The sequence below is a fragment of the Euleptes europaea genome, chromosome 4 (assembly GCF_029931775.1).
Source record: "Euleptes europaea isolate rEulEur1 chromosome 4, rEulEur1.hap1, whole genome shotgun sequence".
In the NCBI taxonomy this organism is placed as follows: Eukaryota; Metazoa; Chordata; class Lepidosauria; order Squamata; family Sphaerodactylidae; genus Euleptes; species Euleptes europaea.
In genome coordinates, this window is record NC_079315.1 from 29,091,268 (window position 1) to 29,115,682 (window position 24,415).

Sequence of the window (24,415 nt, forward strand, 5' to 3'; positions counted from 1 at the left end):
ATATCAGAAATCTGTGGGGTGGACCACCAGATTCAAGTACCATACTGGTATTGGGAACCTGCTGCACACTCCTAATGTGTATTACCCCTTCCCCAAATGTGCCTTTTGGCATTTTAAAATCTTCTAGGTGCCTTCTGTTTGCAAAATCCACTTGCAAACCATTGTTAAAGTGCATTGAAAGTGTATTGAAAGTGCATTATCTGGCATGTGTGAAAGTGCTGTTGGTTACGATGTTTTAGTCCCTTTGAGATGAATTTTGATGCGGTTTCTATAGTCTTCTTGTCAGACCCTGAAACGAGATTTAACAGATGATAATCCACAGAATGGGCTGGATAGGTAGCCACAAGCAGTCAGTATAATTACTCTTTGCTTGGCATACATCTTGCAGGAAAACAAAAAATGTGTATTGGATTCAACAGTCATAACCTCTGCTCACGCAGGATTCCTCTAAATCTACCAGTTATTTCTTCTAAAGGGAGCATGTTAAAACAAGCTAAGGAAAACAACATGCAATAAGCAGGAACCATTAAATAGGATAAAGATGTATTGTAGGCAAGGGAATTGAAGGCACAAAACCTAGATAAATAGGTGAGCGGACTCGCTTGGCATCAGCTATGAGTATTTGCCAGTCCAACTCTTCAGGCCTTTCTGTTACTATTGCACAGGCTTTGTTATTAGGGAGAGGAAAAGGCGTGAAACAGCACAAGGGGAAGAAGAATCTAAGCTACAGATTAGCATGAAAGATAAAATAGTATTCCTTTTACTCACTGAGTAAACTGTAAAAGGTAAAGGTCCCCTGTGCAAGCACCGGGTCATTCCTGACCCATGGGGTGACGTCACATCCCGACTTTTCCTAGACAGACTTTTGTTTATGGGGTGGTTTGCCAGTGCCTTCCCCAGTCATCTTCCCTTTACCCCCAGCAAGCTGGGTAATCATTTTACCGACCTCGGAAGGATGGAAGGCTGAGTCAACCTTGAGCCAGCTACCTGAAGCTGACTCCCGTCGGGATCGAACTTAGGTCGTGAGCAGAGGTTGGACTGCAGTACTGCAGCTTACCACTCTGCACCATGGGGCTCCTCGACAAAACTGTAAGCATAGATTTATAGTCGTACAAGGCCTAAAAGCAAATTGCTTAAGGACAGGACTGAACGCAATATGAAGAACATTTAAATTAAAGTCCTCCATTGGTTAGTGGCTTATGGTTCTCAACTTCAGCAAAATGCTGTGATGGTAATGAGAGTTTCCTACAAGTGGGAAGGATTATTTGCTTTCTTGCATTCATTGACGTCCTCGATGGTTTTGGTCCCTCTCCAGTCCTGGTTAACTCTCCAACTGTTCCTCACTTGTCAGCTTTCCTACTAGCTGCTCCTTTTCAATTGCAATAGGATTAGGTTATATTTTTGTGTAACAGGTTGTTGACAAATGGCGGCTCTGTCAGATTTGTTACTGTTTTTTGTCTTAGGCCTCTCACAGAATGAAAACTCCAGCTAAATATATGACGGGGACTACAGTCATGCCTTTCAACCCAGCTACTTTTGGAGAGGTATGTGTTATGGGTTCATCTGCAGGGAAGCCAAACTTGATCAGGTTTTTCTGGAATCTTCACCTATAAAAAAAGCATATGCCATTTGCTGCAGCCATAAGTATATTTCCCTGTCTCTGATACCAAAGAATTTGGAAGGAAATGGTGGGCTTTCCAAGTATATTCATGAGTTAATTGTTTGCCAGTATCTTCTGGTATTAAGAGACAGTTCTAGAACGTGTTCTCAGAACTTGTGCTCAGAAAAAAAAATGAAATCTCGAAACACTATGGATGTACGCTGAGTGCTCATTTATGGTTATGTGTACGGAATTACTAGAAAAACAGTTATGCATTACAGTAAGCCAAACTTCATTAGCAAGAAAAGCTGTATTCAGTAACCCGAATGAATTATGTAAATCTGCGCAATTTTTCTCGGTTGCATAATTTTCATTTTTTTTTAACTGTCTTGCACAATTATTTCTGCTACTCATGGAGAAAGGGCAGGAAACTATGTAAGACTTTGAAGCCCCAGTCCACAGACAATTGGAAATCTTATTCATTCATGCCTCTTACTTCTGTGATTTCACCAGGCATTGTCCTGTTCAAGCCTATCTTTAAAAACTATAAAGACCAGAAATTTGTATGGGTGTGTGTGTGCATTGAATAATAGAAGCAAGGATTGATGGGCAGCTGAATTCCCTGCTGCATACCACATTCCACACTTTCCTGTGCTTGTTCATAGTTTTGCCTGGCACACGGCCCTGTGCATGATCTAGCCAAAGCTGAGCACTTTAAAGTCCTTTTGAATTCAACTAGACAAGTGCCCATAATAATACTCGATCTACAAATGGCTTAGCACTTTTAGCAGCAATTAGCTCCAACACACTGAGCAATTTAAAAATATTACTCAACTCATAATGAAGTTCGCCCTGTGATACATAGTTTACAAAGGTTTTTGTTTTAATGGAAGCTGATATAGTATAGAAACTAAGAAACTGAGCTATAAAATAGCAAATCCCTGTTTAAATCTTGTCTTAGCTTTGAACTCACAAGGAGGCCACTCATTTTCATCTCCTGCACCTAAGCTGGAATTTGGAGGTAATTACAGTGATCCATTTTTCTGGGCAGTTGTAACATCTACAAGGAGCAGCTACAACATATACATGAGAAACACTTTGAGCATTCTAGAACAGCACAGAGAAACGAAAGAATCTTTTACTGGGAACTGTTGCTGTGGGAATTGAGCCCAACCGTGTCCTACTGATCATGATAGTTTTCCCCCTGCATCTGGTGGGTTGCCATCTCCCCTGTTACCTTTTTCGTTTTTGTTTAGATAGTCCTGTACCTCCGAATGTGTCTCGCTCATAGTGCTGGCGTTGTGCCCACCTCTCAGAGTTTAGCTGACATGCAGGATCACTCTCCAGCCATCGGCCGCTATATAAGAAATCTCCTGTCTGGACATTTTATATCATCCTCGTCCTCGAAAGGTGGCGAAAGCAACCCTGTACAGATCTACATAAGTCTCCTTCAGCAGCTGCTGACTGGTGTTGGAGGTGAGAAACCATGAGCAACAGGACTGAAAGGAGAAGCTCTTCTTTTGTTTACTGATTTGATAAAATGTCTCATGGGCAAGTATTTCATGTGATATTTCAAAACATGAATGCAGCTTCTTTATCAGGTGTGTAGGAAGCTCTTGTCCTAGGAATATAAGAGTTACCTTGCTGGGTTGGACTAAGGTCTGCTTAGTTTAGCATTTTGCTTCCATTTGCCAGCCAGTTGCCTCTGCGCACTCTCAAGCAGGCCATGGTGTATATTCTAAGTTGTCTGTCCCCATCATCTGGTATTCAAAGGTAATGCGGTCTTTGATCATGGTGGTTCCATATAGTGGTCACATAAACAGCCATTGCTTGATCCATCCTTTTTTGTAGTCCTTATAAAAAACATCTAAGTTAGTGACTATCACCACATACTGTGTAATTCCATGCCTTGTGAGAAATTCCCACCCGCATTCCCAGAGCCAAAAAGGGGTCTCAGAAATGCCGAGTCCAAGGGCTCCAGGATGTGTCACTGTAGGCTGGTTTTGTAGGGTTGGTTACCTGCTGGCTGAAGAGGATGGAAACTGAAGGTTGGCTGTTCTTTGATGGTCCAGGTGGGGTAGTCTGAGAACTAGAGGGAGGAAGTTCCTCCTGGTAGTAGGCAGGGCCCTTTTCAGGAATCAATTTGTGAATGCTACTTTCTTTTTTTTATTTTGTGAAATGTCAAAACTTCTCTTCCCCATAACAAGAAGACTCAGGGCTTAACTGTATATGCAATGGTACTTTGCATTTCTATTGTACAGCATGTCTTCCACTGCCTCCAGCACCCTAGGATTTCCCCACCCCCTCTTACATCACTTCCTCTCACCATAGCGACACCGGAAGTGGCATCACTTCCAGTATCGCGGGATTTTGGCAGCTGCGCCAGTCATTCTTCCATCTTTCCTGCTGTTGGGCTCTGTGTGGGTGAGTCCAGGAGGGTGTGACTTCTCCTCCTGCCATGTAATTTTGGAGTTACTTTTGTGTCTGTCCTCAGGGGAAGAAAAGGAGATCCAATGTCTGTCATTTCCCTCAACAACAAATTACAATTTTTTGGTAATGATCTAATTTTGGTATAGGCTGGTTATAAGTATTTGCTTATGTCAACAGTTGCAACATTTAATCCCAAATCAAATTAGTTTTGATCTTGAGATATCAATATTTTCTGGGCTTCAGAGGTTGGCAGTTTTGCCTCTGGACTGCATTCCCTCCCCACCCCACCCCACCCCTTGCCTGAACCGAGTGAGATGTATGTCATGAGTATAAGGATTTGGCTTGGTTTCAGCTGCTTGTATCGTTCTTCAAGGTGTCTAAAGCATTTAGCAACAGCTGAAGTGACTTGTCAGTGCATGCAAAGTGTCATTGGTATTGAGAATTATCTTTTAAAGATGTTAGTGCTGGGCACATCTTCCAAATAACATGGAAGTCTTTTTAGAGCATCCTGATATCATGAGTCCTGATGCTTGAAATGTTGTGCATGTGTGATGTTTATAGCTGATCTTCCTGTGAGTTACTGTGTCGTCCAGCTGGGCTCCTGGAGCTTCTGAGGCTTCTATGAGACACATTATTTCTAAAATTATTTCTAAAATACGTGAAATCTAGGATTCTCAGGATACTGAAAAGAAGTCTTTATTCTTTTCAGTATCCTGAGAATCCTAGATTTCATGTTTTTTAGAAATAATTTTCTAACCCCTGTTGCTTCAGATTAAGTTTTCAATTGGGATGACAAAGTGTTTTGATGCAGGTTTGAGTTGCGAACTAGCTTTTTATTTTTACCATATGGCTTGACTTGCAAAGTACACCTCAGCCCTTAACTTTAAAAGGAAACCCTACGTAATTGTTTGCATTGTGTTTGGAATGTTATTGGCATGTTTGCTTTTCAGGCAATAAATGAGATCAGATATTCAAGGCAAAACTATTTTAATTATCAGATACCTGTGTGAGTGAACAAATTGATATTATTTGTTCCTTTTTTTAAAATGTAGGTTTGCCTGTAATGTATTGTCTCCTGGAGGTTGTCTCAGTCTATCCTGAGAAACTAGCAGCAAGATTTGTAGACAAAATGGATTGGATAAAGGTAAGCTAAACTTATTAAAAAGATATGTGGCATTTTATTCAAGCAGGACAGAAAGTTTGTTTTTGAAAATAAAAATGTTTAGAAGAAAAAGTGGTTAAAATGGAATAGAATCGCTATAATCCAATGAAGGAGATCTGTGTGCCAGAACATGTAGTGGTTAAGAGCGGTGGTTTGGGGTGGTGGATTCTGATCTGGAGAACCGGGTTTGATTCCCCACTCCTCCACACGAGCTAATCTGATGAACTGGATTTGTTTCCCTACACCTACCCACGAAGCCAGCTGGGTGACCTTGAGCCAGTCACACGCTCTCAGCCCTACCCACCTCACAGGGTGTCTGTTGTGGGGAGGGGAAGGGAAAGTGATTGTAAGCCGGTTTGAGTATCCCTTAAGTCAATGATGGCGAACCTTTTAGAGATCGAGTGCCCAAACTGCAACCAAAAACCCACTTATTTATCGCCGAGTGCCAATGAGGCAATTTAACCTGAATACCACCCCCAGAGGGGGCCCAGAGGGAGAGGCTAGGGTTGCCAAGTTCCTCTTCGACATGAGTGGGAGGTTTTGGGGGTGGCGCCTGAGGAGGGCGGGGTTTGAAGCAGAGGGCACCTCCTTCGCACCCACCGGCCAGCCACGCCCCTCCGCCCGCACAGGCCCAGAGGGCACCGGAGAAGCCGCCAGCCATGCCGAGTGTGGGCGCTCGGCTTCTGTTCCCCGCTCTCCCACCCGCCTGGCCGGCCGCTCACGCTCCAGTGGCGGCAATGGCGGCAGCTTCTGTGGGAGACTCTGGGGGCCACCGCCAATGATGTCCCCACCCCTGGGCTACAGCCTCCCCCATCCGGGGCGGGGCAGAGCCGGAAAGGCCAGTGGCTTGGAGGAACCACGCGTGCCGGCAGAGAGGGCTACGCGTGCCGGAAGTGGCACGCGTGCCATAGGTTCGCCAACACGGCCTTAAGTGGTAGAGAAAGTCAGCATATAAAAACCAACTCTTCTTTTGTGATTAAATGGTTTTAGTAGTAAAAAGGTAACGGTAGTCAGTCCCCTGTGCAAGCACCGGGTCATTCCTGACCCTTGGGGTGACATCACATCCCGACGTTTACTGGGCAGACTATGTTTACGAGGTGGTTTGCCATTGCCTTCCCCAGTCATCTACATTTTACCCCCAGCAAGCTTGGTAGATACTAGATTCTCAGGGCTTGAGTCTGCATTGGATATTTTTGTTATCCATGCTGTGTCTGTCGCCATTCTGCTTGTGTGGCATTGTCAGGACCAGCCTGGTCTGAGAACGGAGTACTGTGGTTTAGCCAGGTGCTAACCCAAGGTCGCAACTGTTATGCTGTCATGCTATTGTTTGGAGAGTTGTATGTGTAGTCTAACTTCTGTGGGAACTGAAGGGTTGCCCTAGCAACCAGAGGTGGCCTGACTTTGTAGCCTTTCTTCTATATATACGATCCTCTGTAGAATGCACTCCCATTAGAGTCCTTTTAGTTTTCTTGCTTCTGCAACTTGTTGTATTTTTCCAAATAAACCAGCTTTCTTAGGATTTCCTGCCTATGGAGTCTGTTTAGGGATTTGTCAACGAGCATAGAGCTTACAGGCATACAGGTGTGTTGCCAGGGCTGCAGGAATGATGATTGTGTAGAATTCTCTATTACCATTTTTTTCTTCTTCTCCTATAGTTATAACTTTGGGGAAGGTGTGACGCAATCATGCCTCAAGTAGGACTGTTAGATAGTTGAATGTGTATTTATTAATGAAATGCTAGTTGATGTTGATGCATATTGAACATCTTCCCTCCCCTCTATTGAACCATTTCAGAGTCTTATGAATACGAACAAGGAAGAAATGCGGGAGCTGGCTGCTCTATTTTATTCAGTGGTTTTGATGACTGTGTCAGAGAATGAATTTAAGACATCGGTTCAACAGCTGATAAAAACAGCGAAGGATAACCATGTAACCTCAGTTACCTTTGCTTGTTTGTTTTTTTATGTTATTTTTATTAATGGTAATTAAACATTTTGGGAAAAGACAATTAATGGGAGGGGATATGATAGAGGTTTATAAAATTAGATTTTAGGTAGAGAAAGTGGCTATAAAGTATATCCTCCAATAATTCTAGAACTCAGAGGTACCCTAGAAAATGGAAGGGCAATTGATTCAGGTTATGCAAAAGGAAGTACTTCTTCAGTCAATAAGTAATTAAATTGTGGAATTCACTGCTGATGGATGTAGTGATGGCTGTTACTGTAGCTTGCTTGAAAAGGGGATTAGCCATATGAGTTCACTTGAAAGCATACAAACCTCTGTTCAATCAACAGGGCTCCATGGTCATGTCCCACACAAACTTTTTGTATCTTTCTGGGTCCTCTGAGGGTTGGGGGACCTTTGGGAACTATGTGGGATGTGGCATGGAGCTCTGCAATTGAAAGGGGATTCATTTGAAATTGGGGGACCCCTTCCCCATTCCATGAGCAGCAGGCCCTTCTTTTGGAATCATGGCTCTGAAATAATTAGCGCTAGAGGAGTTGCTGTGCATTTCTTCCTATCATTTATTTAAACGTATATGAGGTTTTTAAAATATACGCTTAGTTCTGTTTTTTTGTTTATTAGCAACAGTTGCTAATAATCAAACAGAACAAGTTTTGATTGCCACCATTCACTTAACCATAGATTTTTTCCTAGGGCTCTGTTGATGCTTATTTAGGATTGCCAACCAAAATGAGCAAATTATTTATCCTCTTTTGCTGAGAAGGTAGAAACGTTAGCCCCATTGAAGCTGGTCGAAATATTGCCAGTTACTTCATTTAGTTTATTGTTGTTACAGCCAATGGCCAGCATAAAATTACAAAAAGTTACTTCATTAACAGGAAGGCCACCAGAAAAATTGAGTATGAATTCCTTGTAGAACTACTTGTAGCATTCTAAATGTTAATGTTTTATCAATTTGTGAACTGAATTTTCCTTTTGAGATGTTGACTTTCTACCTGTAGAACCTGGAAATGCAACACGGATCCTTGTTGGCTCTAGGATTCACAGTAGGACGGTATTTGTCAAAGAGAAAAGCCAGGATGGTAGAACTGCATGACCTTGAGCAGCCAGACACTATTGTTGTTCCAGAGCAAGATCAGCTGATCAAGTTAACAACAGGAACTATAGGTCAGTCTACACCATTTTTACATTTCTTGTATTGGGGACCCTCTCATGGATTCCAACACGGTTCTTGGAATGAAGTTTCTCTTCTGATCTTTTTCACTGCCTTCACCCTATCCCACATTGTTGGCAGTCTTGGGAAGCCAACCACAAAATTCTCATACCATAATAGTGTTCTCCTCCAGCTCATTGATTGGGAATTGGTGCAACATCTTTGGTGCTTTGGCACTCAGTTCTTGATAAGATTTTCCTGTTCCTTGTGTGTGTCCTTATGCAAGATTTCTCAAGCTTGTTGACATGAAAACACATATAACAGGAAAGTTTTCCAAAAAGGAGAAATTTATTGGCGTTGTCTAGCCAGGCGTACAATTATAATAATACTCATTTCTGGAGAGAGGCCAATTAGTGTCTGGATCCTGGTGACCCCCAAAAATTGTTTTTAAGAATTTTTTTAATAAAGAAAAAATGATAATGCCTCTCCAGAAACTGCCCAAGACAGCTTACAAATAAAAACAAACATTTACCAAAACAAAACATTATAAAAGGTATTAATTAAAATCCAGCCTTAAAAAACCCAGCACAGAATAAAAGCATAGACCATAAAAACAAACCAGTGACAGACTAAAATAGTGGTTTTTTTCAATCAACCCCTTAATTAAAAGCCTTGGTGAATGGAAACGTTTTGGCCTGGCACCTAAAGGAAAGCAACGAAGGTGCCAGACGAGCCTCAGTGGGAATCATATTCCACAAGCCAGGTGCCACTACTGAAAAATCCCTGTCTCTGGCAGATCTTAACTGGTGGGCTGAACAATATGAGAAGAGGCTGTCTTTGAGTACCGTGGCCTCAAGCTATTTAGGGTTTTAAAGGTAAGAATCATCACTTTGAATTGTGCCTGGAAACCAATGTGTAGCCAGGGCTGATCTTTCAACACTGGGATGATCTGATCCTTGTATCCCACACTGGACAAGAGCCTGGCAGCTGCCTTTTGGCCAACCTGAAGTTTCTGAACCATTTTCAAAGACAACCCCATGTAAAGCACATCACAGTAACCTAACTTTACAGTGCAGTCCAATGCGAAGTTACTTCGGTGTAAGCCCACCAAAATCAATGAGCTTAGACTGGAATAACTCTGCATAGGAGTGTTCTGTTAATGACATTTGAGGCTTCTTAAATGTGCAACATTGGCTTATTAAAAGTGGGATCTTACGCCAACCTGTTTGCTTTTTCCATAGGTACTTTTTTAGATAGTACCTCACCACTTTTGGCAATAGCTGCTTGTACAGCGCTGGGGGAAATTGGCAGGAATGCTCCTCTGCCTATCCCTAATGAAGGTATTGGATTCACAAAGCTCCATCTTGTAGAAAGCTTACTAGCCAGGATTCCTTCTGGTAAAGAAACTAATAAGGTAAGATCGTGTGGCGGGGTTGTAATTATTTCTTTACATACGTGCTTTAAACATAAGCTTTACCCATGTGAAGTAGATATAAATAGCCTTAAGGTGCAGACACAGCTACTGATGATACATCTACAGTGAATATATCAAGAAATCAGCATAAGCTGATAAGGCAGCGTTTGACTGAATCGGTTCATTTCTGGATTTTGGCATGTAGTGTAGGCAGACTCTATGGCTCCTCCTTTCCCTGCTACTAAATAATAAATAAATAATAAATAAATTTTATTTGCGGCAGGTATGCCAGATAAAACAGGTAAAACAGAAACTGACCAGAGTAGATGTTTACAACCAAGGCCAACAAAATTAGGAATCATCCAATTTTACAATTCCACTGATTAAGGGTGTACATTAAGGCGACGTGCAGCAGCAAAGAAATTACAATATTTTGCAACCTGGGTAGTAATTGGTGAGCTGTCTCCCAGCAGAAATTTTGGTCCATTCACCCTCATCCCCAGAGCCCATTTCCCTAATCAAAGGGTCAATAATATTGAAGCGGGCTGACTTGTAGAGGGGATTCCCTGCTACTAAGGTTGCCATCTTCCAGTGGAACTTGAAGATTGCCAGGAATTAGATCACAGTGGTCAGTTTCCCTGGAGAAAAAGGCTGTTTTGGAGGCTGTTTGGGGGATGGATTCTATGGCATTATACCCTGCTGAGGTTTCACGCCCTCCACAAACCCTTGCCTCCCCAGGCTCCACCCCCAAAACTTCTAGAAATTTTCCAGCCTGGAGTTTAGCAGTCTTACCTGCTAGCCATTTGTGTAAGGGCCTACACATACAGGACCCAGTGCATAACGTTCCAGTCCGTGTGATCTGTTCTCTTCTTCCATTGCCGTTCAATCTTGAATGCTTTTGAAAATTCAGTCTAACTAATACTGGTGGTTACAGGGATCTGTTTGAGGCTGGGTTTGAATGGGATTTTTTACAATAATAATCCCAGGCAACCTTTGTAGTGATACCCATGTCCCACTTTCAAACCCTTCTTCAAAACCCACCTTTCGTAGCTTGAATTCCAACCGAATATGCATACATTCATATTTTTCTACTCTTTTCACTCATCACTTTGTTGCTTCCTGTACTGTTGAAATGTAGACCGTAAGCTCCTTTTAAACCTGCCTTTTAAACTTGCATTACTGTATGCAATGCCAGGTATAGTGATAGGACTATATAGACTGTTATCCAGGGCTTTAACAAACTGAGCATTTCTCATTGGTTAGAATGAATGACAGGCCCAGCCGACAGATTTACAGTCTGCTCTTGCATTGTGGTAATGTTCAACATGAATGAACATTATGATATCTTAGCCCTGAACATACATAATGTTTCCTGCCTGGACAAGAGATGTACCCTATAAAACAGTATTATGTCAGTACTAGTGTTTACTCTAACCATGGTTAGCTTTAAACCACAGCAACCATAGCTAAGAGTAAGCAGACTGACCATGGTTATCATTAACAACAATACCTAGCTTTCACAGAAAATGGAGAGAAGGGGAAGAATTCATGCACAACAGGTGTGGAGAGTGCACATTAAAAAATAGTAGTAAATCAGAAATGTTGCATTTATGTTGGTTCCTACACAGAGTTTGTAGCTGGTAATGTGAAATCTCTGCCATGTTTAAGTGGGAAAATGAGCTCCTCTGTCTCTTTCAGATGAAAGAACGAGCTATACAGACACTTGGGTACTTCCCAGTAGGAGATGGAGACTTTCCTCACCAGAAGGTACTCTTGCAAGGCCTAATGGATTCCGTGGAGGTAATGATCTAATACCACTCTGTATACATGAAGAAGGTTTTGCCTAAAATGAGTATTCAGTACTGTGCGCTAACCTTTAAAATCAAGCTTTAATTTTGCTTTTCACATGTCCTTGATTTTGTATACTTAACAATTAAATTTAGAAGTTTTAAAGGACCATCCTTTGCAGCAGGTTTTTAAGGTTCTGATTTTGCTTCTTAGATGAGACAGGAAATACCATATTTTTCACTCCATAACACGCACCTGACCATAAGACGCACCTAGTTTTTAGAGGAGGAAAACAAGAAAAAATCTGAGTCGCTCTCCTCCTCCGTGGAAGCCAGGGTCTCTAAAAACTTCCGGTAAGGTTGCTGACCGAAGCGCTCTGTCTCACCGGGCTGTCCCGGCTTGAGACCCAAAAAAAGTCTAATTTGGGGGGCTTGACACCCCCCGCGATGCCTAAACAGTGGATCGGGACTCATGATTACTCCTGCTGCCCTTGAAGAGCGGTTGACTCCTGAGCTACTCCGAGAGTGCTTTTTTAAGACTCCCAGAGGCTTGAATGTCTGTCCCGCGGGCGTGAGGGGATTGGAATTCGCCGCAGACGTTTCTTTTGGCTTAAAGGCTTCGTTCTCCCTTACCCTATACCATCTAAGTAACCAGCTTTAAAAGTGAAAGCCTCATCTTCTGCAATCCAAGTGAGTGATAAGAACCCCCTTTGCTTTCTATCTTGAAATCAATTTCATATTAAGACTGTGTTAACCGGGGATCCTTGCCTCCTCCCCTAAACTTTGGAACTATTGGACTTATGAATATATATGCGGATAATCGGCAGGAGGCTTATTAAATAAACGGCATGCTAGACTAAACGGCATGCTAGACTAAACAAAGGAGTAACTGAAATGACATACTGGCCTCCAATAAAAAGCTGGGAAATCGGAGAAAGAAAGAGGAAGTCGCCTTAGACCCTCCTCTTCATAATGGCTGCTGCGGCAAAGAACTCAGACTACGTGGCATCATAGAGGTACCAATCAACAGGCAACAGGTAAAGACAGAGAATACCGGCTGCAAAACCACCATCGAAGGACCTGAATCCCGCTTCCTGGTGTAACAGGTTAACCTGTCCCTCTTCAATAACCATAAAAAGGAAAGGCAGAAGGTCCACGGTAGTTCCTACATCCTGTCTAAGCCGAGCTAGAGCGTCTCATCTACTCTATGGTACCCAAAAACTTTTAAATTGATTTTCTCTACCAAATTAAAGACTAAAACAAAAATAAATACAGCGAAACAGCTTGGAGGTTTCAGTTGACATAGCATGCTGGAAATTTAACTGATCTGAACCTGCCTAAATCTCGATCTTTTTGCTAGCTGTACATGTCTGTATTAAGACCACGATCTGGCTCTTTGCATACTCCTGCAATTTCTAAACCCTCTACAGACATGGCAACGGAAAAGCAAAATAAAAAACTACAAGACCTTATAGCCAAACAAACTGATACTTTTACTAAGCAAATGGAACAAATGTCCAAGCAACAAGAAAAACAAATGGAACAGCTTTCTAAACAACAAGAAGTGCAAGTGAGTAAATTGGCTGATATGCTGGCAGGGAAACTGGATATGGTAACTAAAGAAGTACAGGAGATGAAGACGCAAGTTTCATCATTACAATCTGATATGAAGACAATGGGCACATCAGTTAAGAAAATGACAGAAGACTACAAGGAAATCAAGAAAAAAGTGGATAACCATGACAAACAATTTGAAAAAGTGCAACAACAAGATGACAATACAAAGGATCAATTAGCAGTGATGGATTTAAAAGCCAGAGAACCAAACCTGCGTCTGCGCAATTTATCTGAGGACTATGGTCGAACAAGAGAATCTTTGGTGAAGTCAATAGCTACCTATTCCACATTGGCCAAAAAACTTTAGTGGTAGGCATATATGCACCTAATGAAGGTATAACTCAATTTTATAAACAACTCCATGATATCCTGTTACAGCATGCAGATAAACAAATATTATTAATGGTGGATTTTAATGGAGTTGTAAACGGTGTGATTGATAACAAGACAAAAGCTATAGCTGAAAATGAAGGCTGTCTTCCTAAATCATTTTTTCAAATGGTGGATGAGTTACAAATTCAGGACATACGGAGAACAAGAAACACTTCTAAGGAATATACGTTTTATTCCGCAAGACATGGATCACACTCCCGTATTGACATGATTTGGGCAAGTAAATCAATATTTACACAGCTACGTAAAATACATGTAGTTCCTAGAACATTTTCTGATCACAATCCGGCCTCTTTCGAATGGAATAACAGACAAGCATTTAGATGGAGACTAAATGATAGACTTTTAAGAGCTGAAGATATAAAAGTAGAATTACATAAACTCATTAAATACTATTTTGAGATTAATATCAATGGAGAAACTAGTTTAAATATGATATGGGATGCTTTCAAGGCTGTCCTGAGAGGATTTATGATTCAGAAACATACTGCGTGGAGGAAAAAACAATTACAACAAACAAATGACATACTTTGGGAATTACAAAACTTAGAACAACAACTTATTTTGGAGTTTGACGAAGATCAAAAGAAAAATATTCAGTTAAAGATTAAGATGGCTAAACATCAACTAAACCTGGTAGTCATGGAAGAAATGAATAAAAATATTAAATATGCCAAACAGAGATACTAACCGACCAGGTAAATTTTTAGCTGGCCAACATGCTAACCGACCAGGTAAATTTTTAGCTGGCCAACTTAGAGACTCCACACAGAAGAAGATAATCAGCAAAATACAGTCGACTAAGGGACCGGTTTACACTACAATAGATATTCAGAAAGAATTTCTTTTTATACTAAACTGTATCAAAAAGATATGATTTCAGAAAAAAAGATGACTCAGTATTTGAAATCAGTAAACATCAATGGGTTGACCTCTGAACAACAAAATGTGTTGGATGCACCTATAACTACAACAGAACTGGAAGATGCAATAACTAAACAAAAAATTGATAAAACCCCTCGCCCACATGGAATTACAGCATTGTTTTTTAAGACATTCGAAGAAGATTTAAAGAATCCTTTCCTGAAGGTTTGTAACACAATATTGGATACGGGACTCTCTCCGGAAACTTGGTCTCATGCTTTCATTTCTTTGATACATAAAGCAGGGAAAGACCAAGAAAAGGTAACCAATTACAGACCGATCTCCTTGTTAAATGTGGATTACAAAATGTATGCTTCAATACTATCTAATCGTTTAAAACAAATTATAAAAATATTGATTCATGAAGACCAAGCAGGCTTTGTTCCAGGAAGGCAAATAAAAGACAACTTGAGAATCTTACTAGATGCAATGGAATATTATGAAATGAATAATCAAAGCAAAGCTTCCTTTATCTTCCTGGACGTGGAAAAGGCTTTTGATATGGTTTCTTGGGATTTCATGAAAAAGGTATTAGAAAAAATGAACTTTGGTATAAGATTTAGAACTGGTATTGAAGCTATTTATAATAAACAAAAAGCTAAAATATTGGTTAATGAATCTATGTCTGAAAACGGTGAAATTCAAAAAGGAACTAGACAAGGATGCCCACTTTCTCCCCTGCTTTTTATTTTAACCTTGGAAACATTGTGTTGTAAAATAAGAGAATCGGAAGAAATTCAAGGTCTTAAAGTAAAGAAGCATGAATTTAAAGATGATATGTTAATTATATTGGATAATCCGAATCAATCTATTTCTAAACTGCTGGAGATATTGAAACAATATGGAGAAGTCTCGGGTTTTAAGATCAATCAAGAAAAAACTCAAGTATTATTTAAAAAATTAACAAAAGAAGAACAAACTGCATTCGCAAACACTTCAGGATGGGAGAAAGCTAATAAAGTAAAATACTTAGGTATATGGATTACAAACAAAAGTAAAGATTTAATATTTAACAACTACGTTAAACTATGGGAACAGGTGAAGAAGGAAATGATAACGTGGTCCAATAAAAATATTTCCTTTCTGGGTCGCATCTCAGTAACTCAAATGAACATTTTACCAAGGCTGTTGTTTTTGTTTCAGAATTTGCCTATAATCACACAGAAAAAGTACAGTGATGTCTGGAGGAAAGACCTATTGAACTTTATTTGGCAAGGTAAAAAAACTAGAATCGCCTATAAATACCTAGTGGACTCTAAAGAAAGAGGAGGATTTGCCTTACCACATTTTCAACTGTATGCGGAAGCTTCAGCTATGGCATGGCTAAAGGATTGGATACAAATAACAAATACGAGACTATTGGATTTAGAAGGTTTTGACAACAGATTTGGGTGGCATGGTTATTTGTGGTATGATAAACTTAGGAATCACTCAACTTTCCAACATCATATTGTTAAATCTTCTATTATAAAATTATGGTTAAGATACAAGCACCTTTTGGAGACTAGAACACCTTTATGGATTTCGACACAAGAAATGTTAACATTGCGACCACTACGACCTTCCTCCTTTATAACTTATCAGGATATTTTGTTATGGGATGGTAATCGAGTAGCCCTAAAAGAATATAAAGAACTGAAGGATCATTTGACTTGGCTTCAATATTATCAAATAAAATTGGTATTTGCTCAAGACATGAAAATAGGTTTTACAAAAGATAAATCACTATTGCAACGGGCATTATTAGATATAGATGACCATTTAATTTCCAAGATGTATAAAATACTATTGATGATTTATACAGAACAAGACCAAATTATACAGAACAAGACCAAATTAAACCTGATAACATGGGCACAGACATTGGGGCATAATATACCATTGAATAGATGGGAAAAGTTGTGGTCTAAGGATATGAAGCTTTTGCTTTCACAATCATTAAGGGAAAACATTTATAAGATGATATACAGATGGTATTTGACTCCAAAAAAATTACCAAAAATGTATGGAACTATGTCGTCAAAATGTTGGAAATGTCAAAGTGAAGTTGGTTCCTTTCACCATATTTGGTGGACATGTGAAAAAGCAAAAAACTTTTGGGATATGATCTATAACAAACTTAGATTGATTTTACAGCATAACATCCCAAAACACCAGAAATGATGTTGCTAAGTATTGTACCAGATACTATAATAACTCAGAGATCTTTTTTAGTATATGCCACCACAGCAGCAGGATTGGTGTATGCAGCAAAATGGAAAATGTCCGAAGTATCGAACAAGATGGACTGGATAAATAAAATGATGGAACTAGCAGAAATGGCTAAATTGACAGCATTACTAAATCAAAAGGACAACGGGGGATTTGTGGGGGAATGGGAGGCATGGAGAATGTACTGTGGAAATGAATTTAACTTAGAAAATATCCAAGGATTTGAATTAATTTGAATGTACAGGTTTATATAAGCGTGTTATTAGTTTTAAACGTTGTAGTATATGATATAATCCCAGGATAAAGAATGAATTAAATTAGAAAATATATGCAAAGGGAAGTACTAAGAGTATAAACGGATAGAGGAGGATGGTGGGGAAGTCAATTTTTTTCTTTCTTTTTTTTGGTATTGATTAAATTAGTAATGTTTACATCTTTTTAAATCAATATAATACATATTGTTTTGATATTATTAAAAAATAATAAAAAATCTTTTTAAATAAAAAAAATTGACAAAAAAAAGGAAGCCAGGGTCTCTCACTCTGACTGACGTCAGCTAGAGGACTCCTGACCACTCTCCTCCTCGGCCTCCTCTCTGTTGTTCCGGCTCGCCCAGCCAGCTCTGTGCGGCCCCGCCCGCCTCCCAGCTGGCCGTCGGGCCAGGAAACGCCTGCTCGCATTGTTCCGGTGCGCCCAGCCAGCTCTGTGTGGCCCCACCCGCCTCCCAGCTGGCCGTTGGGGCGGGGAACGCCTGCTCGCATCGTTCCGGCGCGCCCAGCCAGCTCTGTGCTGCCCCGCCCGCCTCCCAGCTGGCCGTCAGGGTGGGGAACGCCTGCTCGCATCGTTCCGGCGCGCCCAGGTGGTTGGTCTTCCCCGGCTTCTGCGGGCCGTCCGGGCTGCTCGGCTCCTGCCCCGGATGGACCGGGCTAGGGTCCGTCTCAGGACACACATTCACTCCATAAGACGCACAGACATTTCCCCTCACTTTTGAGGAGGAAAAAAGTGGGTCTTATGGAGCGAAAAATACAGTAGTGTACAGGTCGACATGCTTTCCTTCCATGTTCCACTCCCTGTGGCAGTGTATCTCTTCTTTTAAATTGTCTGTTGGATCATCTAATCAGGTTTTCAGTTTCATGTGCTTCTCTTTCCTCTGAAGCAACTAATAGTGATTAAGTAGCATTTAAGTAATTAAGTAGCATTTAAGTAGCCAGCATGGTGTAGTGATTAAGAGCAGTAATTAGGGAGTGGAGGACTCTAATCTGGTGAACTGGATTTGTTTCCCCACTCCTACATATGAAGTTGGGTGACCTTGGGCTAGTTACAGCTCTGTTAGAGCTCTCTCAGCCTCACCTACCTCACAGGGTGTTCGTTGTGGGGAAGGGAAGGTGATTGTAAGCCAGTTTGATTCATAGAATCAGAATCATAGAATCATAGAGTTGGAAGGGACCACCAGGGCCATCTAGTCCAACCCCCTGCACAATGCAGGAAATTCACAACTACCCTCCCCTCCACACCCCTAGTGACCAGAAGATGACCAAGATGCCCTCCCTCTCATCATCTGCCTAAGGTCACAGAATCAGCATTGCTGACAGATGGCCATTTAACCTCTTCTTTAAAACCTCCAGGGAAGGAGTGCTTACCACCTCCCGAGGAAGCCTGTTCCACTGAGGAACCGCTCTAACTGTTAGAAAATTCTTCCTAACGTCTAGACGGAAACTCTTTTGATTTAATTTCAACCCATTGGTTCTGGTCTGACCTTCTTGAGCAACAGAAAACAACTCGGCACCCTCCTCTATATGACAGCCCTTCAAGTACTTGAACTTTACATTTGTCTTTGTTGAAGTGCATTTTATTAGTTCTAGCCCATTTCTCCAGCCTGTCAAGATCATCCTGCATCTTGGCTCTGTCTTCTACCGTATTTGCTGCCCCTCCCAATTTAGTATCATCTGCAAATTTAATAAGCATTCCCTCTATTCCTTCATCCAAATCATTTATAAAGATGTTGAACAACACAGGGCCCAGCACAGATCCCTGCGGAACTCCACTAGTCACTTCTCTCCAAGTGGACGAGGAACCATTAACTAGCACTCTTTGGGTATGATCTGTCAACCAGTTGCAGATCCATCTAACAATAATAGGATCTAAACCACATTTTCCCAATTTGGCAACTAGAATACTATGTGGAACCTTATCAAAAGCCTTACTGAAATCTAGATAAACTATGTCTACAGCATTCCCCTGATCCAGCAAGGTAGTAACTTTCTCAAAAAAGGAGATAAGATTAGTCTGACATGACTTATTCTTGAGAAACCCATGCTGGCTCTTAGTGATCAGATCCATCCTTTCTAAATGCTCAAGGACTGACTGACTGATGATTTGTTCGAACACTTTTCCTGGTATAGAAGTCAAGCTGACGGTCAGTAGTTACCCGGATCCTCCTTTTTCCCCTTCTTGAAGATGGGGACAACATTTGTCTGCCTCCAATCTTCTGGCACCTCACCTGTTTGCCAAGACTTTTCAAAAATAATGGACAGAGGTGCGGAAATTATACCTGCAAGTTCTTTGAGTACCCTTGGGTGCAATTCATTTGGCCCAGAGGATTTTGTTTCATTTAAAGAAACCAGGTGTTTGTGCACTACCCCAATGCCAATTCTAGGCTGCAAATCCCTTCCCTCATCACATGTTCTGTTTATGCCATGTTGAGCACCACTTCCCTCACAAGAAAAAACTGAGGGAAAGTAGGAATTGAGTTCTGCCCTCTCTTCATCTCCTGTTACAATTTCACTTTCCGGTCCACACAATGGGCTTATCTTGTCCTTGTTTTTACCCTTACTCTGTACATAGGAAAAGAACCCTTTTTTGTTGCGTTTAGCATCTCTCGCTAGCCTAAGTTCATACTGAGCTTTAGCTTTCCTAACACTCTCCCTACAAGCACTAGTTATTTGCTTATATTCCTCTTTGGTTATAAGGCCCTCCTTCCACTTCCTAAATGAGTCTTCTTTATTTCTCAACTCTTTAAAAAGCTGTTTATGGAGCCACCCTGGCCTCTTTAGGCTCCTCCCATTTTTCCTTCTCATAGGAATGGTTTGGGATTGTGCCTTCGGTATTTTATTTTTAATTTAAGGATTCTTCCTTAAGTGGTAGAGAAAGTCGGCCTATAAAAAACAAACACTTCTTCATTTATGTTTGTAGTGCTTTCTGTGTTGACAGCACTTCATGTATATCACCACAGTACTCTTTCTAACAGTACTGTAAAGTAGGCCATAGTATTAACCGCATATTCTAGTTGAGGAGATTGAGGCTGAGAGTGTTACTTGCCTAAGACCGCCTAATGAGTTTTTGCTGAAATGATATTTGAAGTAGTATCCTCAGTCCCTTTAGGAGCAATCCTCAGCAGGTTTACTCTGAGGTAAGTTCCACTTTAGTCATTCAGGCTTACTCCCAGAAAAACGTTCTTAGGATTTCAGCCTTTGGCACTGTGCTTCACCGGCTCCTGACTTGTCTTCATTGTGCCTCTGTTAAAATGGTTTGTTTCTCCCCAAGGGTCTTTCTTGCTTTGAGATGGAACCCGATGCAAAATCCCTGCCAGTTCCAGAACATTTCCCCCAAAACCACATATGAGAACTGTGAAGTTGTATTGGGGTGGGGGAGACTCAGCATTGAAGTATGGTTGGTTTAAATGTTAGAATGAGTTGACAGCTTCTTCTGAACTGCTTTGAACCCCTCATCCAAGAAGCCCGTGCCTCCCTTGTTCCTTTGGCACTCTGTGATATCTGGAACTGGTCTCTTGTCTAAGGAGAACTGTCAGTGCTTTCTCTGCTTTCTCTTTCAGGCCAAGCAAATTGAACTGCAGTTCACTGTCGGCGAAGCTATAACTAGTGCTGCAATAGGAACCAGCTCCGTAGCTGCTCGCGATGCATGGATGGTGGCTGAAGAAGAGTATACCCCTCCGGCTGGTAGGTCTGAGTGTAGGAAGATCTAGAAAATGTTGACTCAGTCGATTGCATGCACAAGGTTTTATTCCATTTCCCCCCTGAATAAGTAACAGACTGATACCAGTGGGAGCTAATGACCTCTGTCACCTGCCCCAATCCTACTTTCTAATCCCAAATGTTTTGTACCTTTCCAGAAGTAAGCCTGTGTCCAATCCCATGTTCTTATGGCAGCGCCATGGAGATTTTATTCATTTTAAAAAACCTTTTTATTGCAAAACTTAGGGATACAGAAAAGAAGAGGAGGGATAGGGGAAAAGGCAAGATAAAACAAATTGTATCTTCCGAGCCTTAGTAAAACTATATTAATAAAAAAATGAAAAATAACAGATTTATCCAAGTTTCAGTTCATATGCTGTAGCCTAAAACACCTTTAAGATCTTTCTAGTTATTTAAACATTTCCAATTCTAAATATTTCAATTGATTGATTACCTTCTAGAATTGTAACATGGTTATAGAATATTTAAATTAGAAACCATTTCAAAAAATTTAAGCATTACATACTCTTAAGACATCAGTTTCTGCTCTCACTACAAATACTCTCTACCTTCTAGAAATGTTTATGAATTGTTGGCATAGTAAACATAAAAAGGTTGCCATTTGTACTCAAACTCTTCAGTTGACTTCTGATTCACCAGTTGTGTTATCTTAGCCATCGGCGCAAAGTCGAAAAGTTTGTCAATCCATTCTGTAATGTCAGGAGTTGCATTGGATTTCCAATATCTAGCAAATACAATTCTGACAACGGAAATTGCATATTGGAAAAGTTCTTTATAATTCAAATGTAGTTGTGAGGAGATTTTATTCATGATTGATAGGAGGAAAAGTTGCAAGTGAACATTTGCCAAGCATCCAAATATATATATTTGGGAATTCCAAGTTTGTGCTTTCCACGCACAGCAGCAGGGAATAGATTATGCTTAATTTTTCAGTGTCTACATTTGCACTTGGGGTGAAATAAAATTTTAATTAGGTGAAGCTTGGTTTCAAACTAAGCAAAGGCTTAAGAATTGGCTAAAGATTGAGTGTGTTTTTATTTAATTGAGCATCTAAATATTACTCTTGTGTTTTTTTAATTGCTTGATATTGCACCTGATTTAATGGTTCTTAAGCCCATGTTCAGTTTTACGGTCAAGTGGTGACTAAGCTGACATGCTTTGCCCGATCAAAGCCCCCTTTCACACAACATGCAAATTTGCAAGCTGCAAACTCGGGCATAGTCAAGTTCTCTGCCTTGGTTGCAGATTGAAGGTAGGGCAAAAAAGCATACACCGGACTCAGGGGACAAAAGTAGGTAGGCCCCCCTTGCAGGATCCGGCCTCACCCTTTGAGCATGCTTGAAGCCCTCGCTGGTTATATACCTTATTTTTCGCTCCATAGGACGCACCGCTCCATAAGACGCACCTAGTTTTTAGAGGAGGAAAACAAGAAAAAATCTTGTTTTCCTCCTCTAAAAACGCGGGCAGGGAGCGGGCACGCGGGCGCGCCAAGCGCTCAGAGCGGGCGGGGAGGAGGCGGGCGGGCGCTCCAAGAGCTCAGAGCGAGCTGGGAGGAGCCGGGCGGGAGAGGCGCGCCAAGCGCTCAGAGCGAGCGGGGAGGAGGCGGGCGGGCGCTCCAAGAGCTCAGAGCGAGCTGGGAGGAGCCGGGCGGGAGAGGCGCGCCAAGCGCTCAGAGCGGGCGGGGAGGAGGCGGGCGGGCACGCCAAGCCGCCCCCCCTCCGCTTCCCAGCTGGGAGGCGAGCAAGCGCACAGAGCGGGCTGGGCGGGCGCACAGAGCTGGCTGGGCGCGCTGGAACGGCGCGAGGCAGCTTTCCCCGGCTGCCTCCCAGCATGCCCAGCCGGCTCTGTGCGCACATTCGCTCTATAAGACGCACCCACATTTCCCCTCACTTTTGAGAAGGAAAAAAGTGCGTCTTATGGAGCGAAAAATACGGTACTTAGCTGTTAAAAGTGTTCCAGACTGCCAGTATAGTATTCAGCTGCTCAGGTCCTAGACAGCCCAGGCCTGATTTATTCCCCCACTATAATCCTGGGGAAATGTTGCAGCTTTTTCTATGCCTGTTTGTAGGCTGCTTGGACAAGGGCCATACCACTGAATAAGTTGGAGCCTAATAAGCGTGGACAAATTCCCCATCTTTTCTTTCATTCTGTAATAATATTGTCTCAATTCTCTCTCTCTCCCCCCCCACCCATTTCTTGAATTGCAACAGATGTGAAAGTTAATGATGTGGTGCCCTGGGTCTTGGATGTTATTTTGAATAAACATATTGTCAGCTCCAACCCTCACATAAGACAAGCTGCCTGCATCTGGCTTTTATCGCTGGTGAAGAAGCTGAGCACCCACAAAGAAATTAAGGTAGGAAGATGAACCAAGCTCTCTCTCTCTGTCTCTCAACCTCTCTCTCTCTCTCTCTCTCTCAATCTGTCCCCCCCTTTTATTCTGATTAGTTTTTAAGTCTTTTTTTTTTTTGTAATCTCTTCTTGCTTTCTTCACACCTCTCGTCCTTTGTGCCTTTCCCCCTTATGTATTCTGGCTTTTCTGTTCTTGAACTGCTATGTATTGCTGAGCAAAAACAAACAAACAGTGGAAACTTTGCCTCTGTGGACAAGCACCTTTCCCCAAAACTCACGTGACTGCATAAGGCAGTGATACTCTGTGGTTCAGGTGCCATGTGTAGTTCTTTGACCTGCCACTACTAGCCAACCATGATTCACAGATCACTGAAAAGGTGGCAAGATTCCTGATGACAGTGTTCAATCTATGAGCACTTAGTTTGAAGAAGGACCACAACACCGAGGATTGAATTATATTCAGACTCTGTTTAAAGTTTTTATTCTTTATCTTTTATTTATTTATTTCTCTACAATCTGTATTATGCTAATAAAGGTATTTGAATTTGAATTTGACATGCCACCTGTGGCTCTTCTAAGCACTGTCCCCCAATATGGCTCCTGAAACATGGGGAAGGGTAGGTGGGTAAGGCACTTGCCTGGTGGAGCTTGTGGTTGACTGGTAGTTCTCACCTTGAAACAGCTGTCGCCAGGAGAACAAATAAGCTATGAGCCTCCCTGAGGTGCAGGCCTCACGCCAGGGTTGAAAGTAAATGTGGCTCGTTTGGTTGACTGTAAATGTGAATGTGTCTGTCCACAAGCTTCGGAGTGAGTACCGCTGGTAAAAAGTGACGAGATGCTGCCTCTTCCCTTGCTGTAGCTGATGGCTAATGCCACTGAAGAACTCATATTTACACAATGGTGAACATGTGATGTGTTATCCTGGAAAAGGCTTTTACCTCGTGGCACTTGCATGTTCAAATATTACAGGGTTAGCTCAACTCTCTTTCAGTGGCAAACAAGCTGACTTGGAGGCAATTTTGTTTGTCTTTGGACAACTTACTCAGATGTTGGCTTAGTTCCTGTGATTCATCAGCTCAAGGATCAAGGGATCTTCCTCTTGTTCCCTTCTCCCCAGCAATTCCATCTGGTCCTGGGAAAGTTGATTTCTTGGGATCACAGGATCCGTGCAATTTAATGACAAGGCGGGTTATTGCTCTCTCAGCCGACAGAAGAGATAGGCGAGTGCCTTTTCGCCCCCTCCTCCCTTCCCACTGCTGTTGCCTGACCCACATGGTTGTCACGGCAAGTCCAATGACCCCAGAAATCAGCTTTCCCAGTGTTGTGTGGAACTGTTGCAAGGAGAGGGGAAGAAAGCAATGATCTGTGATTGTCAGTGCCTCCTGCGGATGAACTGCAAAATCTACCCACTACGT

General features: G+C 41.7%; 1 protein-coding gene across 1 annotated transcript in view; it reads left to right on the forward strand.

The window, feature by feature from the left end:
- ECPAS (Ecm29 proteasome adaptor and scaffold) overlaps positions 1-24,415 on the forward strand; it is a 99,574-nt gene that overhangs the window by 46,199 nt on the left and 28,960 nt on the right. The window contains exons 18-26 of the mRNA XM_056848216.1: positions 1,464-1,544; positions 2,857-3,076; positions 5,083-5,174; positions 6,987-7,121; positions 8,159-8,324; positions 9,552-9,724; positions 11,423-11,524; positions 20,489-20,612; positions 22,859-23,004. Of these exons, the coding sequence (XP_056704194.1) occupies positions 1,464-1,544; positions 2,857-3,076; positions 5,083-5,174; positions 6,987-7,121; positions 8,159-8,324; positions 9,552-9,724; positions 11,423-11,524; positions 20,489-20,612; positions 22,859-23,004 (1,239 nt within the window). The remainder of the gene's footprint in view (positions 1-1,463; positions 1,545-2,856; positions 3,077-5,082; positions 5,175-6,986; positions 7,122-8,158; positions 8,325-9,551; positions 9,725-11,422; positions 11,525-20,488; positions 20,613-22,858; positions 23,005-24,415) is intronic.